This window comes from Oncorhynchus tshawytscha, linkage group LG01 (assembly GCF_018296145.1).
Source record: "Oncorhynchus tshawytscha isolate Ot180627B linkage group LG01, Otsh_v2.0, whole genome shotgun sequence".
NCBI classification, from domain to species: Eukaryota; Metazoa; Chordata; class Actinopteri; order Salmoniformes; family Salmonidae; genus Oncorhynchus; species Oncorhynchus tshawytscha.
The window spans coordinates 74,854,416-74,872,941 of NC_056429.1; the positions used below are offsets into that span (position 1 = coordinate 74,854,416).

General features: G+C 44.0%; 1 protein-coding gene across 1 annotated transcript in view; it reads left to right on the top strand.

Moving 5' to 3' along the window:
• Nucleotides 1-12,468, top strand: part of LOC112260982 (inactive heparanase-2-like) — a 117,166-nt gene extending 104,698 nt beyond the window's left edge. The window contains exon 13 of the mRNA XM_042328339.1: nucleotides 10,938-12,468. Within this exon, the coding sequence (XP_042184273.1) occupies nucleotides 10,938-11,100 (163 nt within the window). The 3' untranslated portion in view covers nucleotides 11,101-12,468. The remainder of the gene's footprint in view (nucleotides 1-10,937) is intronic.
• The last annotated feature ends 6,058 nt before the right edge of the window (nucleotides 12,469-18,526 follow it).

Consider the following 18,526-nt stretch of genomic DNA (forward strand, 5'->3'; position numbering starts at 1 on the left):
CTACACATAGAGAGGGCTACACATAGAGAGGGCTACACAAACAGAGGGCTACACAGACAGAGGGCTACACAGACAGAGGGCTACACAGACAGAGGGCTACACAGACAGAGGGCTACACAGACAGAGGGCTACACAACAGAGGGCTACACAAACAGGGGCTACACAGACAGAGGGCTACACAGACAGAGGGCTACACAACAGAGGGCTACACAAACAGAGGGCTACACAGACAGAGGGCTACACAAACAGAGGGCTACACAGACAGAGGGCTACACAAACAGAGGGCTACACAAACAGAGGGCTACACAAACAGAGGGCTAGCTACACAAAGAGAGGGCTACACAAACAGAGGGCTACACAGACAGAGGGCTACATAGACAGAGGGCTACACATAGAGAGGGCTACCCATAGAGGGGCTACACAAACAGAGGGCTACACAGACAGAGGGCTACACAGACAGAGGGCTACACAGACAGAGGGCTACACAGAGGGCTACAGAGGGCTACACATAGAGAGGGCTACACATAGAGAGGGCTACACAAACAGAGGGCTACACAAACAGAGGGCTACACAAACAGAGGGCTACACAAACAGAGGGCTACACAAACAGAGGGCTACACAAACAGAGGGCTACACAAACAGAGGGCTATACAAACAGAGGGCTATACAAACAGAGGGCTACACAAACAGAGGGCTGTACAAACAGAGGGCTATACAAACAGAGGGCTACACAAACAGAGGGCTGTACAAACAGAGGGCTACACAAACAGAGGGCTACACAAACAGAGGGCTGTACAAACAGAGGGCTACACAAACAGAGGGCTACACAAACAGAGGGCTATACAAACAGAGGGCTATACAAACAGAGGGCTACACAAACAGAGGGCTACACAAACAGAGGGCTGTACAAACAGAGGGCTATACAAACAGAGGGCTACACAAACAGAGGGCTGTACAAACAGAGGGCTACACAAACAGAGGGCTGTACAAACAGAGGGCTACACAAACAGAGGGCTACACAAACAGAGGGCTACACAAACAGAGGGCTACACAAACAGAGGGCTACACAAACAGAGGGCTACACAAACAGAGGGCTACACAAACAGAGGGCTACACAAACAGAGGGCTACACAAACAGAGGGCTACACAAACAGAGGGCTACACAAACAGAGGGCTACACAAACAGAGGGCTATACAAACAGAGGGCTATACAAACAGAGGGCTATACAAACAGAGGGCTACACAAACAGAGGGCTACACAAACAGAGGGCTACACAAACAGAGGGCTACACAAACAGAGGGCTATACAAACAGAGGGCTATACAAACAGAGGGCTACACAAACAGAGGGCTACACAAACAGAGGGCTACACAAACAGAGGGCTACACAAACAGAGGGCTATACAAACAGAGGGCTACACAAACAGAGGGCTACACAAACAGAGGGCTACACAAACAGAGGGCTATACAAACAGAGGGCTATACAAACAGAGGGCTATACAAACAGAGGGCTATACAAACAGAGGGCTATACAAACAGAGGGCTACACAAACAGAGGGCTAAACAGAGGGCTACAAACAGAGGGCTATACAAACAGAGGGCTACACAAACAGAGGGCTACACAAACAGAGGGCTACACAAACAGAGGGCTACACAAACAGAGGGCTATACAGAGAGAGGGCTATACAAACAGAGGGCTATACAGAGAGAGCAGAGCTTCATGGAACTCTTGTTTTCTGATCAAACATCCACACTGCTCTATTAATAGAGCATCCTGTTTCTTATACTGACCTGACAAGACACACACACACACACACACACACACACACACTGACAAGACACACGGACACATGCACACACACACACTAAACTGACAAGTCCAACTTACAGGAGAGAGACGGAGAGACCTAGGTTACCATAACAAAGCTGTCCCTCTAGCTAACTTCAGTCATCTCTATGGGAAACAGGGTGGGGGATTCTCCTTCAATCGGGAGGATTTGGGATCTCTATCAGTGAACCATGTGGCTCTACTAAATAAAGCACAACTTTAAAGGCTCAAGCCTCCATAAACCCTTTATAAGGCCTAGACTTTATTTGCCTTATCTATTATTATTATTATTATCATTAAATAGCCTATCTAAAAGAGTCTTGTTAAACTACGTAGAATTGCAGGAAATTAGTGTCAAAACAACGTAATTTTCCTAGGTCCCTCAAATAAAAAAAATAAAAAATAAAAATACTTTTTGAGGTTGGGAAAAAAGGTTGGGAACCCCTGCTAGGTCAAGAAGATCATTGAGGAACTCAACCACCGAGCAGCCTTTCTTAAAGTATGGGTCGCGACCCAAGTTGGGTTGCAGACCTGTTAATGGTGAGTTGCGAGGTGTCAGAGTACATTTATAATTACTTAATTAATTACTGGAATTGATTTTGGCCAAGTGCAACTGCACTCTCTGTTCAGCAGCGGTGTCTCTGTTCAGCAGCGGTGTCTCTGTTCAGTGCGCTCTCTGCTCAGCAGCGGTGTCTCTGTTCAGCAGCGGTGTCTCTGTTCAGCAGCGGTGTCTCTGTTCAGCAGCGGTGTCTCTGTTCAGCAGCGGTGTCTCTGTTCAGCAGCGGTGTCTCTGTTCAGTGCGCTCTCTGCTCAGCAGCGGTGTCTCTGTTCAGTGCGCTCTCTGCTCAGCAGCGGTGTCTCTGTTCAGCAGCGGTGTCTCTGTTCAGTGCGCTCTCTGCTCAGCAGCGGTGTCTCTGTTCAGCAGCGGTGTCTCTGTTCAGTGCGCTCTCTGCTCAGCAGCGGTGTCTCTGTTCAGCAGCGGTGTCTCTGTTCAGCAGCGGTGTCTCAAAACAACGTTTTTCCTAGGTCCCTCAAATAAAAAATAAAAAATAAAAATACTTTTTGAGGTTGGGAAAAAGGTTGGGAACCCCTGTTCAGCAGCGGTGTCTCTGTTCAGTGCGCTCTCTGCTCAGCAGCGGTGTCTCTGTTCAGTGCGCTCTCTGCTCAGCAGCGGTGTCTCTATTCAGTGCGCTCTCTGCTCAGCAGCGGTGTCTCTGTTCAGCAGCGGTGTCTCTGTTCAGCAGCGGTGTCTCTGTTCAGTGCGCTCTCTGCTCAGCAGCGGTGTCTCTATTCAGTGCGCTCTCTGCTCAGCAGCGGTGTCTCTGTTCAGCAGCGGTGTCTCTGTTCAGCAGCGGTGTCTCTGTTCAGCAGCGGTGTCTCTGTTCAGCAGCGGTGTCTCTGTTCAGTGCGCTCTCTGCTCAGCAGCGGTGTCTCTGTTCAGTGCGCTCTCTGCTCAGCAGCGGTGTCTCTGTTCAGCAGCGGTGTCTCTGTTCAGTGCGCTCTCTGCTCAGCAGCGGTGTCTCTGTTCAGCAGCGGTGTCTCTGTTCAGTGCGCTCTCTGCTCAGCAGCGGTGTCTCTGTTCAGTGCGCTCTCTGCTCAGCAGCGGTGTCTCTGTTCAGCAGCGGTGTCTCTGTTCAGTGCGCTCTCTGCTCAGCAGCGGTGTCTCTGTTCAGTGCGCTCTCTGCTCAGCAGCGGTGTCTCTGTTCAGCAGCGGTGTCTCTGTTCAGCAGCGGTGTCTCTGTTCAGCAGCGGTGTCTCTGCTCAGCAGCGGTGTCTCTGCTCATCAACGGTGTCTCTGCTCAGCAGCGGTGTCTCTGTTCAGCAGCGGTGTCTCTGTTCAGTGCGCTCTCTGCTCAGCAGCGTGTCTCTGCTCAGCAGCGGTGTCTCTGCTCAGCAGCGGTGTCTCTGTTCAGTGCGCTCTCTGCTCAGCAGCGGTGTCTCTGCTCAGCAGCGGTGTCTCTGCTCATCAACGGTGTCTCTGCTCAGCAGAGGTGTCTCTGTTCAGCAGCGGTGTCTCTGTTCTGTGCGCTCTCTGCTCAGCAGCGGTGTCTCTGCTCAGCAGCGGTGTCTCTGTTCAGCAGCGGTGTCTCTGCTCAGCAGTGGTGTCTCTGCTTAGCAGCGGTGTCTCTGCGAGGGAGGTGCCCATGTACTTTGAGGTTCAACAGATCTTTTTTCGGCAGTTTTCTGCGACCCACACGCTGCAGTGCTGTTGTTCAGCAGCAGATGATGCTCTGTCAGTCACTGGCTTGTAATTCCCATTCCCCATCACCACTGTCATCGAATGGACAAGCTAGCCACAAGTTCTGACTGAGTTCACTTGTCATTAAACGCAAACACAGCGATGAGTTTCTCTCTCTTGGTTTCATACAAACTTTGAGAAATAACGAGGAGTGCCCACAATTTGTTTTGTGCAGGGAAGTGCTTAGTAATGAGTCTCTCAAAACGAACAAATGAAAATGACAGGTCCTGACCCAACATCCACAGTATGACGGTAAACCCAGTGGGTTCTTTCAGAACCGGGCAGAATACTTCAGGAAGCAGTGTTTTGACAGTGGAAAAGTAAGTTGTAATTGTATAATAGGGGAGTACTACTCATAGTAGTCGATGTGAGTTTCTCGTTCAAACAATCCCCTGGCCTTGTACACAGCTAATAGCTAACATTAGCCAAAGCAAGCTATCTAGCTAATAGTGCAACCCTAGTAACAGTACAGATGAAGATGGGAAAAAAACTGAATCTGAACTGGAATACACTGATAGACGCCTGATGCTTTTTTATGCTGAGAAACTGACCGAGAAAGCAGTAGATGTTCTGGTCCAGTTTGGCACCACATACCTGTGCGAGTCAGGGTTCTCAACTGTCAAAAACCGAGCCCAGAATAGACCTGCTTGTTGAAAACTTCAACCAGTCACACACCTCTCATTAGGACTGTGTGTGTGTTTTTTATGGTCTACATCTGTTTGATGTGATCAATCAGTTTATTTATTCAGTGATTTATTGTATTTATTGCTTGGGTCCCAGGAAAACACAGAATTTCTCATTTGGGTCGCAGGCTGAAAAGGTTTAAGAACCCCTGATCTAGAAGGCAGAGACAGTACAGGTGCATCAAAGCTGGAACCGAGAGACTGAAAAACAGGTTCTATCTCAAGGCCATCAGACTGTTAATCAGTCACCACTAGCTGGCCTCCGCCTAGTACCCTGCCCTGAACTTTAGTCAATGTTGCTAGCCGGCTACCACCCGGCACTCTACCCTGCACCTGAGAGACTGCTGCCCTATGTACATAGTCATTGAACACTGGTCACTTTAATAATGTTTACATACTGTTTTACCCACTTGATATGTACAGTGGGTTCAGACCCATTGACTTTTTCCACATTTTGTTACGTTACAGCCTTATTCTAAAATGTATTAAATCATTTTTTTCCCTCATCTATCTACACACAATAACCCATAATGGGGGAAAAACATGTTTTTAAATATCACATTTACATAAGTATTCAGACCCTTCACTCAGCACTTTGTTGAAGCAGCTATGGCAGTGAGTACAGCATTGATTCTTCTTGGGTATGAGGCTACAAGCTTGGCACACCTGTATTTGGGGAGTTACTCCCATTTTTCTCTGCAGATCTTCTTAACGCTGTCAGGTTGGATGGGGAGTGTTGCTGTACAGATATTTTCAGGTCTCTCCAGAGATGTTTGATCGGGTTCAAGTCCAGGTTCTGGCTGGGCCACTCAAGGCCATTCAGAGACTTGTCTCAAAGCCACTCCTGCATTGTCTTGGATCTGTGCTTAGAGTCATTGTCCTATTGGAAGGTGAACCTTTGCCCCAGTCTGAGGTCCTGGGGGCTCTGGAGCAGGCTGTCATCAAGGATCTCTCTGTACTTTGCTCTGTTCATCTTTGCCGCGATCCTGAGTCTCCCAGTCCCTGCTGCTGAAAAACATCTCCACAGCATGATGCTGCCACCACCATGCTTCACCGTAGGGATGGTGCCAGGTTTCCTCCAGATATGACGCTTGGTATTTAGGCCAAGAAGTTCAAGCTTGGATTCATCAGACTAGAGAATCTTGTTTCTCATGGCCTGAGAGTCGTTGGGTGCATTTTGGGAAACTCCAAGCTAGCTGTCATGTGCCTTTTACTGAGGAGTGACTTCCGTCTGACCACTCTACCATATAGACTTGATTGGTGGAGTGCTGCAGAGATGGTTGTCCTTCTGGAAGATTCTCCCATCTCCACAAATGAACTCTGGAGCTCTGTAAGAGTGACCATCGTGTTGTTGGTCACCTTCCTGACATTCTCCCCCGATTGCTCAGTTTGTCCAGGCGGCCAGCTCTAGGAAGAGTCTTGGTGGTTCCAAATTTCTTCCATTTAAGAATGATGGAGGCCACTGTGTTCTTGGGGACCTTCAATGCTACAGAAATCTTTTGGTACCCTTACCCAGGTCTGTGGCTCGACACAATCCTGTCTCGGAGCTCTACGGACAATTCCTTCGACCTCATGGCTTAGTGTTTGCTCTGACATGCACTGTCAACTGTGGAACTTTATGTAGACAGGTGTGTGCCTTTCCAAATGATGTCCAATGAATTATATTTACCAAAGGTGGACTCCAAACAATTTGTAGACACATGTCAAGGATGATTAATGGAAACAGGATGCACCTGAGCTCAATTTCGAGTCTCATAGCATAGCTTGGTAAGGTTTTTCAGTTTTTAAAATTATTTTATACATTTGCAAAAATGTTTTGGCTTTGTCATAACGGATTAATGTGTGTAAAAAAAGAAAATGTCAATCAATTGTAGAATAAGGCGGTAATAACATTAACATTTGATTTGATTTTGATTTGATACAGTCTAGTGGATGATAAAAAGACAAGCGTTCAAACCTCCGTGGTTGAGAATTGGCCATAAAATCCGATTAGCATAATAGCTTTGTCATGGTTTATTGAAATTGATAAGGCCTTGATAAGAAACATCTGCTGGTACCAGAGGCCTTCCCAGAGGGGATGTTCTGGTCTGATCTCTTCTGCTCCCCCAGAGCTCTCTGCGCAGATTAGCTGTTCTATTCGTTCCAGTGGCCCTATACTCCATTCACCCCTTTTTCCTCTCTTCTTTTGTGCTGTTACTGGCAGAAGCCCCCTCCCCCGTTCCATATCAGTGGCACTGCTACACTCCTTCTGTCCACATTCACCCATTTTCTCTTGCTTCCTTTCTCTCTCCATTCCTGGCATCGATTACTCTTGATTATCTATACACATTCATCCTTCTTTTCCTCTCTCCTCTCCATGTCTATTCCTGTAATGCCTCCAGTCCCTATCAGTAGCTCTGTTGCACTTGCTCTCCACATTCACCTCTTATTTTCCCCTCTCCGTCCCTTCAGCTGTCTGTCTGGCAGTAATCCATCCTTCTCTCGGCCTCTCCAGTCTAAGCTCAGACTGTTATTCAGATACAAGGCTGATCCTCCAATAACAGCCTAATGAGTGTGTGTGTGTGTGTGTGCGTGCGTGGGTGTGCTGTAATAACAGATGTTTTCTGATGAGGATGTGTGAGTGGTGTTACAGGGGATTATAGTGGTGCCTAATAGAACCGTAAGCAGTGGCTCTGTTCTAGACTCTAACTGCTGTTCTAGCTGCTGCCACTGACCACAGACAGGGCAGTAGAGACTTTTATTCATGTTTGAGCAGCTCCAGATGTCTATAAACAGGACTAGAACTCAACAGCCGGGCCCTATAGACTGTATATATGCCGCTCTGACCAAACAAATTAGATATGTGCTTTTCAATCTCTAGATTTTCCAATACAAAAGTGAAATGAACAAAGTGAAATGAACAAGTGAAATGTTACAAAAGTTCAAGGATGATTTGAAATTGAGGCTAACCAGTTGTGCGAAAGAATGTAATCCATCGAATGCCCCAAAATGACCTTTCGTTTTCCTTTTCATATTGGTCTCATTAAATCTCGTAAATCAGCCAATGGCTCTCTGGTTCCCATGGAAATATCTAGTTCTCCTTTCCTATTTGGAGCCTATGGTCTCAATTAGGTCCTCTCAGTCCTAGATCACAGTGTAATTCCACCCTCCTTTCTTATTTTGTATTGCTTTATTTAGACAGTGTGAAACAATTGTGGTGACAGGGCAGGAGGAGAGAGAGTAGGGACGAGGCCACAGTGCTGTGATGTGTGCCTGTAGTGATACCACACACAGTCAACGCTGCTGTTCTTTTATATGCTATCGATTTAACCGTGCAACCATGACACAAACCATTTCATATCTGTAAATACAGTCATACTTGACATAGCACATTCATAATCTATATGGTAAATCCTATTGTGTACATGTCAGTTTATTACTTTGCATACTACCTTCTAATTACTTGTTATTTTTATTAGACTTTTTTTATTGTTTATATTGATTATTGTACTGCAATGTTGAGGGAGCTAGCATGCAAGCATTTCACTGCACCTTTTATGCATGCTGTTACCTGTGTACATGACTAATCAGATTTGTCCTCACTTTTTCCATGGAATATGGAAGGATTGTTGTCAAATAACATTGCAGTGAATTCAAGGGGCAGTCCGAACTGGACTGTAATCCGGGTCTCTACGATTGTTACTGTAGTCTAACAGTGTTGGAGTGAATGTTAGGTAAAACTTGTTGACTTAAAGAAAAAGGTCTATTCAGGGTCTTGAGTGTACAGTAGGTTGATGTGAGCGTACAGTAGGTTGATGTGAGCGTACAGTAGGTTGATGTGAGCGTACAGTAGGTTGATGTGAGCGTACAGTAGGTTGATGTGAGCGTACAGTAGGTTGATGTGAGCGTACAGTAGGTTGATGTGAGTGTACAGTAGGTTGATGTGAGCGTACAGTAGGTTGATGTGAGTGTACAGTAGGTTGATGTGAGCGTACAGTAGGTTGATGTGAGTGTACAGTAGGTTGATGTGAGTGTACAGTAGGTTGATGTGAGCGTACAGTAGGTTGATGTGAGCGTACAGTAGGTTGATGTGAGCGTACAGTAGGTTGATGTGAGCGTACAGTAGGTTGATGTGAGCGTACAGTAGGTTGATGTGAGCGTACAGTAGGTTGATGTGAGCGTACAGTAGATTGATGTGAGCGTACAGTAGGTTGATGTGAGCGTACAGTAGGTTGATGTGAGCGTACAGTAGGTTGATGTGAGCGTACAGTAGGTTGATGCATGATGTAGGTGTATTTGAGTTTGCTGGATTTAGATAGCTACAGGTTGTCTGGGTCTCAGCACTATGCATACTGCTCATAGTGTACTGCTCAGTACTGTCGGCCATGTTTCTTTTGGGAGAAAATCAGTAGTGCTGCCTCCCCATCCTGGAGGATTTAGCTTTTCCACTCATGCACACACACACATGCACACACACACACACACACACACACACACACACACACACACACACACACACACACACACACACACACACACACGCACACACACACACACACACACACACACACACACACACACACACACACACACACACACACATATATATATATCCAGGAGCTGCTAAAGGACCAACATATGGAACCATTAGAGGAGTTTAATGTAATTTACATTCTCCCCCTTTCTCTTTCTCTCTGTTCTCTCTATTTATCTCCCATTCCACTTCCCTGCTCCCCAGGGCCTTGAACTAGCTAACATAAATCCTGTGATGAAGGTGTTAGTTAAGATCCACATCGGGGTTCTGAGGTCTCCTATGTGACACACACTATCACACTGTGTCAAGTGAGAGAGAAAGTGAGAGAGAGAGGTTGGGAGAACAGACACCATTGCAAATACAACCCATATTTATTTATTTTCCCTTTTGTAGTTTAACTATTTGCACATCGTTACAACACTGTATAAAGACATAATATGACATTTGAAATGTCTTTATCCTTTTGGAACTTTTGTGTAATGTTCACTGTTAATTTTCTATTGTTTATTTCACTTTTGTTTATTATCTATTTCACTGACAACGTAATCATATATTTCCCATGCCGATAAAGCCCCTTGAATTTGAGAGAGAGAGAGAGAGAGAGAGAGAGAGAGAGAGAGAGAGAGAGAGAGAGAGAGAGAGAGAGAGAGAGAGAGAGAGAGAGAGAGAGAGAGTCTTTTAAGTCTTTAAATCCCTGTGTGAGTGTTCAGAGTGATGGAGGAGTTATGTACGGCGATAGGGTGCATGTAAGGGTGTACTTACTACCTTTATTAGACCAACAGTTCTGTTGTTCAGAACAACAACATAGTTGTCTGATGACTCCAACGGAACGTCTCCCAATTAGATGTTGCCAGAGCCACATATTTAGATGAATATATGACTCTGAGTGTTGTCTTTCCCCTGAGAAAATGTTACAAAATTGTCTTCATAATTTTTCCTTATTTATAATCATGTAATTCATTTGCTATTTCGCTGTGTTTATCGTCATTTTGGCATGGAAGTTAAAACCTCATTGCATTGGATTCATTAGGCTTTCACTTTCAGTTAGCTAGTGGACCGCTGACTTAGTACAGGCCTCCTCTCGCAGATGACGGGACAGGAAAACGTCTATGGGAATCTGGCACTCGTAAAAATACAACATTGAAAAATGTGCCTAAGTTATTGTGTTTCTGAAGACTTATGTTTGTGTTATTTCGTAGGACTATTTGTTTATGAGCATCCAGTCTAATCCCCAAATTCTTCCCAGTGCTCTCTCTCTGTGGCAGAGTTCAATGAGTTTGTAATACGTTCCATGCCAGTTATTTGCATTGGACTAGGAATTCACCCATGGGAGTGCAGATCAATTCATGAATTGCCTGGTATTGAGAAAGAATAAACCCCAACCTAGCTACTCTTCCATCTAGATCAGAAGGATCACATCTGTCACAAAACCCGCTCTTGTGTCAAGAAGCTGCAATGATGTGACTGTAGCGCCCTCTAGTCTTCAGAGGACTGTAAGTACAGCCTCAGAATGACTCCTTCCCTACCAGTCCAGCAGAAGTTAAACCCTCTCTCCTCTCCCACCCTTCCCTCTCTCTGTCTTCTCTCTCATATCCCTGTCCTCTCTCTCCCCCCTCCCTTCTATCTCATTCCACTCTCTTCATCTCTCTAACTCCACTCTCCTTTCTTCCTCCAGGTCAGTCCAGTTGAACGGAGAAAGGTTGTTGATGGTGGACAATGAGACATTTCCGGAGTTGAAGCCTCGGACGCTGCGGGCGGGAAGGACAATAGCCATGCCCCCTATGACCATTGGCTTCTATGTCATCAAGAACATCAACGCTTACGCCTGCCGCAAATAATACTCAACACACTCCTCCTCACCCTTCACCCCGAAATCCTTCACCCTCCCCCCACACTCCTCACCCCCTAGCCCTCATCCCTCACCCCCTAGCCCTCATCCCTCCTCACCCATCACCACTCCCACCATTTCCTAATACCGGACCACCTCCTCACCCCTCACTACCCCCACCATTTCCTAATACTGGACCCCCTCCTCACCCCTCACCACCCCCATTTCCTAATACTGGACCCCCTCCTCACCCCTCACCACCCCCACCATTTCCTAATACCGGACCACCTCCTCACCCCTCACTACCCCCCACCATTTCCTAATACCCCACCTCCTCACCCCTCACTCCACTTATCCTTACGTCCTAGCCCTCATCCCTCCTCACCCCACTTATCCTTACTTCCTAGCCCTCATCCCTCCTCACCCCTCGCTCCACTTATCCTTACTTCCTAGCCCTCATCCCTCCTCACCCCTCGCTCCACTTCTCCTTACTTCCTAGCCCTCATCCCTCCTCACCCCTCGCTCCACTTATCCTTACTTCCTAGCCCTTACTTTCTACCGTCTGGTTCGTTATCACTATTCCCTAGTCCCTGGTCTGACTCTGAAAGGCTTGCTCTTTGTCCAAAACAAGGGTTGCACTGAATACCTTTCAATCGCTCTCTACACCAACTCCCCATGTGTTGTGAGATGGACAGTGATTATTCTACTATGTGATTTTGTATTGTTTTGTAAAAAGGTTATTGAGTTTTGTTATGACAGTACTTCTATGTCAGAAGGTTGTATCATCCTCCAACAATACTTCTCTTCCATGTCTTTGATCATCAGATCTACTAACGGTCACTCAGCTTTGTATCTGCCAGCAAATCTTATTGTTTCCCCCGCAAACTCCTTTCAACTCTGTTGTTGATAGTCACAAACTCCTGGCAGACGGTTAGACAGAAAGAAGAGAAAACATGGAGAAAACACAACCAGTCAACCGCAGGGCATGTGTTAGCTCCAACAGCCATGTCTGCTGTCTGATTGAATTATCTGTGTGTGTGTGTGTGTGTGTGTGAATACCCCTGCTGATGAGCCTGTCCTTGTCTACCATGTCCATCAGGGAAAACATGTTATCTTGCTTTCTGAAACAGCTCGGCTTACATCTATAACTAAACGGTTCATTGGTAATTGGGAATCTCTTTGTGGTATGTCTGTTGTCTGAATGACAGTTTAAGGCAGCGATGCACATCCAGGGCTGGGGAGTAAATGATTACATGTAATCTGATTTTTTAATTTTTTATTAATGTATTCAGTTACATTACCAGCGAAGATATTGTAATCAGATTACAGATACTTTTGAAAAACTAGATGATTACTTATTGGATTACTTTTAAATTCAGGAAGGTTGTTTGTGGAAAAAAATAAATTGACACCTTTCTGTTTTGTCAATGACATAAAAAAAAAGTCTCAAGTTTAAGTTTGTTCCATCGTAGCAATTCTGACCACAAGTCAGAGAACACTATGATGGCACACCAAGGGGGAAGTAATCCAAAAGTAACTGAAAGTAATCAGATTACACTACTGAGTTTGGGTAATCCAAAAGTAACGTTACTGATTACAATTTTGGACAGGTAACTAGTAACTGTAACAGATTACATTTAAGAAAGTAACCTACCCAATCCCGTCACAGCAGAGTATCCATCTTCAGAAAGAAAAGAAAGGGACAGAGTCGGTTACTGGTTACTGGTCGGGTCACTGGTTTAATGTTCATTTTTCTGTAATATGAAACAACAAACATTGCATTTACTGTATTTCTCTCTAGCAGCCAGAGCGGGGTCAATATGAACATACAGTCTGCAACTGAAAACTTCTTGTCACTCAACCTCCCATTCATATTTCAGAAGCATACTCATCACTACACGTCTAGTCCAATGTACAGTCATATTATGCTGCTAGCTTTTATTATTAAATACTTATTAAAGGGCAATTCCATCACTTTTCAACCTCATCTTCATTATTCACAGCACAATACATCGGTCTACATACTTGAAAACGGTACATTTCTATGTTTTGTAGAACAAGTTCTACCCGATGACATCATTAAAAGCTAAAACATTTTACAAACAGTGTTTGTCAAACACTATGAGATTTGTGGTGACACGGGGAGGAAGAAAATACCCTCCCTCTGGCTAGAAACTCATTGGAGGTTTAGTGTTTTTACTTTTAATCCGACAAGTATTTTTTAGGACCTTTCTTATCTTATTAGCTACAGATCATAGAAACTCACATATGTAGACACTGGTTTGGGACTGGAGATAATGAATATAATGTTGAAAAGTGGCGGAATTGTCCTTTAAGTTTGGATTGTTTTGTACAGAATTCCCTTAGCCGGTGTATCATCATCCTATTTGAATATGTAATGTATATAAAAGTGTGTTAATTACAGATGATGCGTGCTTGAAGTGTTTACTTACATATCATTGTAATTTAAATCTAATGTATATTTGTATGTAATAATTTGTTATGTCGAGGAAGCAAAATTGAACTCAATGGTACCTTTTGGGTAAGACTGAAACAGAACCCTAAGTCAAATTGAAAATGACGGTACAGTAAATGGTATGTAACTATTCTCCAGTGTATGTATAGGGTTGGGAGAGGTAGATTTTATCATTTTTTATGTGTGTTAAATAGTAATAAGCATATTTTTCCTCCTCTGAATGTGTTTCATAGTTCATGTAGAGTTGTTCATATTTCCTTTTTTTTAAATAGCATTATTTTATTGTGTTAAGTGTGCAATTGAGCATTATTTTTGGGAAAAGAAAATATATACATCGATAATAAAATATTTACAATAACTTTGATTTCCATTGTGATTCTGCTTTACTTTTGTTTGGGGATTTTGTTGATCTAACAAACCACACATGCAGTAGATTTATGTGCAAATTCCTATTTGGAAAATCCTACAGTAGCTACTGTAAGCTACTATAGGCAAAGTAGATCTAGTTAGCCCATATAGTACTGTCTCACGCGGAGCTACTGTATGGCTAAAACTATGTGAAAGCAGATTTGTCTACGTCAATAGTATTACTGAATAAATACCATTAAAATGCCATAGAATTAAATTAACATTCCATCCTCTCTGCAAGGTTACTGAGTGTAAATGATTGTGGAGAAAAGAGAGAGGATAGACGAAAAGAGGAAGACGGGATATACAGGACCACATGTTAGTGAGTCAAAAGTGAGAGGATGAAAGGACCGAAAGGTAACAGTAGGAAGCAATCAGAACGCACATCCCTGGAGACACACACACACACACACACACACACACACACACACACACACACACACACACCACATACACACACACATACACACACACACACACACACACACACACACACACACACACACACACACACACACACACACACACACACACACACACACACACACACACACACACACACACACACACACACACACACACACACACACACACACACACACACACACACACACACACACACACACACACATACACAAACTCTTTCTTTTTCTTGTCTTTCTTTCTTTCTATCCATTCCAGCCGGTGAATCAACTAACGTATCCTCAAAGAGTGCCGCCCATATCTCCAGTCCCCACGCTGGAGATCTCACAAAGAGAGCCAGGACACACACAGAAACACACACTCACACACACAGAAACACACACTCACACACACAGAGCCCCCAGCAGATTTGGGGGCAGATGGAATCAGGCTTTGCTGTGTTGTGGAGAGGGAGAGTCCTGTCCTGTCAGAGAGAGGTGGAGGGTCAGTGGTTGATGGGAAACATTCGCAAGGCTAGGCTCGGCCCGACCAAGCTGGGTCAGGGTAGGTCCCCAATGCTTCAGAACCAGGTAAATTCAGTGTTTCACTACACTGGTCCTTGCCAGAGAGGAAGAGGCCAAGTGAGAAGTTTTGATCCGCCCAAAATCTGTCCACAAAAATAAGCCCACAGTCATATGGAGTTCAATGAGAGAATGTCGAATTTGGTCAACAAAAAATGTCATCGATAATTTTCTACATGATACTTATTTGATCAAATATATGTTTAGTAATCAAATCAATTTTCATTTGTCACATACACATGGTTAGCAGATGTTAATGCGAGTGGAGCCAAATGCTTGTGCTTCTAGTTCCGACAATGCAGTAATAACCAACGAGTAATCTAACCTAACAATTCCAAAACTACTACCTTATACACACAAGTGTAAAGGGATAAAGAATATGTACATAAAGATATGAATGAGTGACGGTACAGAACGGCATAGTCAAAATGCAGTAGATGGTATCGAGTACAGTATATCCATATGAGATGAGTAATGTAGGGAATGTAAACAAAGTGGCATAGTTAAAGTGGCTAGTGATACATGTATTACATAAAGATGCAGTAGATGATATAGAGTACAGTATATACATATACATATGAAATGAATAATGTAGGGTATGTCAACATTATATTAAGTAGCATTGTTTAAAGTGGCTAGTGATATATTTTACGTCAATTTCCATCAATTTCCAAATGGTTAGATTGTTATGAATGTACTGATATAAGGTGACGCACGTGGCATTTTGGCAACTTTACCTCAGAATTGTGCCTGTTTTGATAGAGATAGATAGAGGACTTTTAGCATGGATAAGGGCTCCCACCATTTTAAAGTAGTCAACTGGGTGGGGATTCCTATGAGTTGGGCGCAATCAGCCGATGAAGAAGAAGAAAATTGACTACTTTAAAAGGGTTATAGCCTCAATGGTGCTGCACATGCTGTTGCCCATGCTGTTCCAGATGCTATAATGACGCAGATATAAAAATGAGTCCCGTATCTATGGCTTGTTGTTCACATGCATATCTGCCCTCTCATTGGCTACATTTGAGTCATTTAGCAGGCGCTCTTATCCAGAGCAACTTACAGAAGCAATTAGGGTTAAGTGCCTTGCTCTAAAGCACATCGACAGATTTCTGTTCACCTTGTTGGGTCAGGGATTTGAACCAGCAACCTTTTGGTAACCGGCCCAACGCTCTAACTGCTAGGTCTCATCTGACCTCACCTCGTCTTGCCTGCCTTCCATCTTTGAAGACATGTATTTCCATTGCTAGAGCTGTCAATATAATAGACAATATTTGTCCTTGCACGTTTTTGTTCCAGTCCTATACCAGCACACCTGATATAACTACTCAACTAATTATCAAGGCCTTGAGAGGAGAGGGTTTGTATGGGCTGTGGGGGGCTAGCAGCGGACCATAAACCAGACACATTACTGTTGAGAGTTTACTCTGCTGTGAAACAAATATAATATCTATTATTTTATTTTAGGTGACGAGGTCTACCCAGGGAAGCTTGTCAGAGGCGGCCTTGAGTACAACAGTATGTGGTGTTCATATACTTGTTGAACAGTGTACTTTTATGTTGAATATTTAGAAATTGTGACATTGTGTTGGCAGTCCTTCAAGAGTCATGAACCTAATCACTGAACTTGCGTTATGTACAGAATTGTGACTTCATATAAATATCACAGACCTGTTCAGAAATTAGCCTGAAGAACCCAGTCTCCATCCCACATATGGTTCATCTTAAAAGGGCCAAACGGGTTTACTTTTAAACAGAGTACCAGACTCAGTCACACTTGGTTAATTTAGCCAGTGGTCCTGGTAAGAGAAAGCGGGGTTCTGTCTCTCTCTCTTTGTGCATGTTTTGGTCTGAAGGCAACAGTATATGTATCCACAATCAGCCCTTAAATCATCAAAGCACTTCACTCACCTTATTTGTGCAAAATTAAGTAATACCACACATACAAGCAAGAATATGCACGCATGCACAAATGTACGCACCCACACCCACACACACACACACACACACACACACATACACCCACACACACAAAGGAGAGAGAAAAGCACACTGATCCACACACTGATCTCCAGAAACATGTTCAAAGTGAAAAATGGACTGGAGTTTCTCAGGAAAACAACATCAGAGAGATTTCACAGTTCATTTGATTACAACTCCCAAGACCTGATCCTCATGATGTAGTCTGTCACACATACAGGGATGAACTGACACAAACAACTGTCTCTGCCAAACACATACACATATGTTTATGCCAAGAACATGGCTATTTAGAGTTGAACACTTTGTATTTCTCATGGCTGAATTCATTGAATAAAATAATGAAGTGCACAAAGGAAACAGTGCTAAACAGAAAAGACTTCACAGAGTAAGAAATATTGTCTGTAGAGTGTTGAAGTGAACGTTAAGCCTAGAGCTCATGGACGGACGTAAGTGTGTGTTATGTGTTATGTGTTGCCCTTCCAGATCTGATTCTGATCCATCCAAACCATACTTCTGAACTGACGCTCTGACCATTTAGCAGAATCTTATCCAGTGCTCTCATCAGGAAATTCTGGGAAACTTTTGTTTGGACAGCTCAGCTTCTTCTAAACCAGTATTTTGTGATATTGACCTCTGTGCGCCGTTTCTTTTGACCCAATCTGATGGTGGCGCGGTTTAGGACACTACACAGTTGTTCTGGATACCTTTGTTCTGGATACCGTTGTTCTAGATACCTTTGCGTGACAGCGACTCTTTAACAGAGGTAGCTGTAACCATACCCTGGCTAACTCTGTTTATACGCTGTGATCCATTTTGAAGAACACACACACAAATATGTGCGCGTGTGCACGAGCGCACACACACACACACACACACACACACACACACACACACACACACACACACACACACACACACACACACACACACACTGTTTATACTCTGTGATCCATTTTGAAACATGTAAGGATTTCTGCAGGCCCCTTTGCTATGTTTACTCTGTGTATACAGTAGTCAGCTTAAAAAAAACTTCCATGAACGTCCAGCCGCTGGAAACTGATTGTACAGATTAGTAGCTAGACCCAGAAACATGAATGGTCTGCCAGAAGCCAAACTCAGACTATTCAGAGTATTCTAGAATGTCCCCACAGGCTCAGATTTGTTCTGCCCATTAATTTATAAACTTTTAAGAGCCTTTTTTTTTTTAAGGAAAAAGGAACATTCCAAAATTCCACAAGATCTCCATTTGTGTGTGTGTGTGTGTGTGTGTGTGTGTGTGTGTGTGTGTGTGTGTGTGTGTGTGTGTGTGTGTGTGTGTGTGTGTGTGTGTGTGTGTGTGTGTGTGTGTGTGTGTGTGTGTGTGTGTGCGTACATGTGTGTGTGTTTCTTTTACTTTGCTCAAAGATAGTTGCATAATCAGGGTTAAATTTGTATAACTCTGAACATCCTTTCTAATAATAATGATGTGCCTGTCTTGACAATGAAACAAATGATTCTGCTCAATATGTAGGCTAGGCTACTTATCTCATGTGATACAATAATGTAGGCCTATGAATCTCAAAAGGAAGTAAGTGAATGACACATGA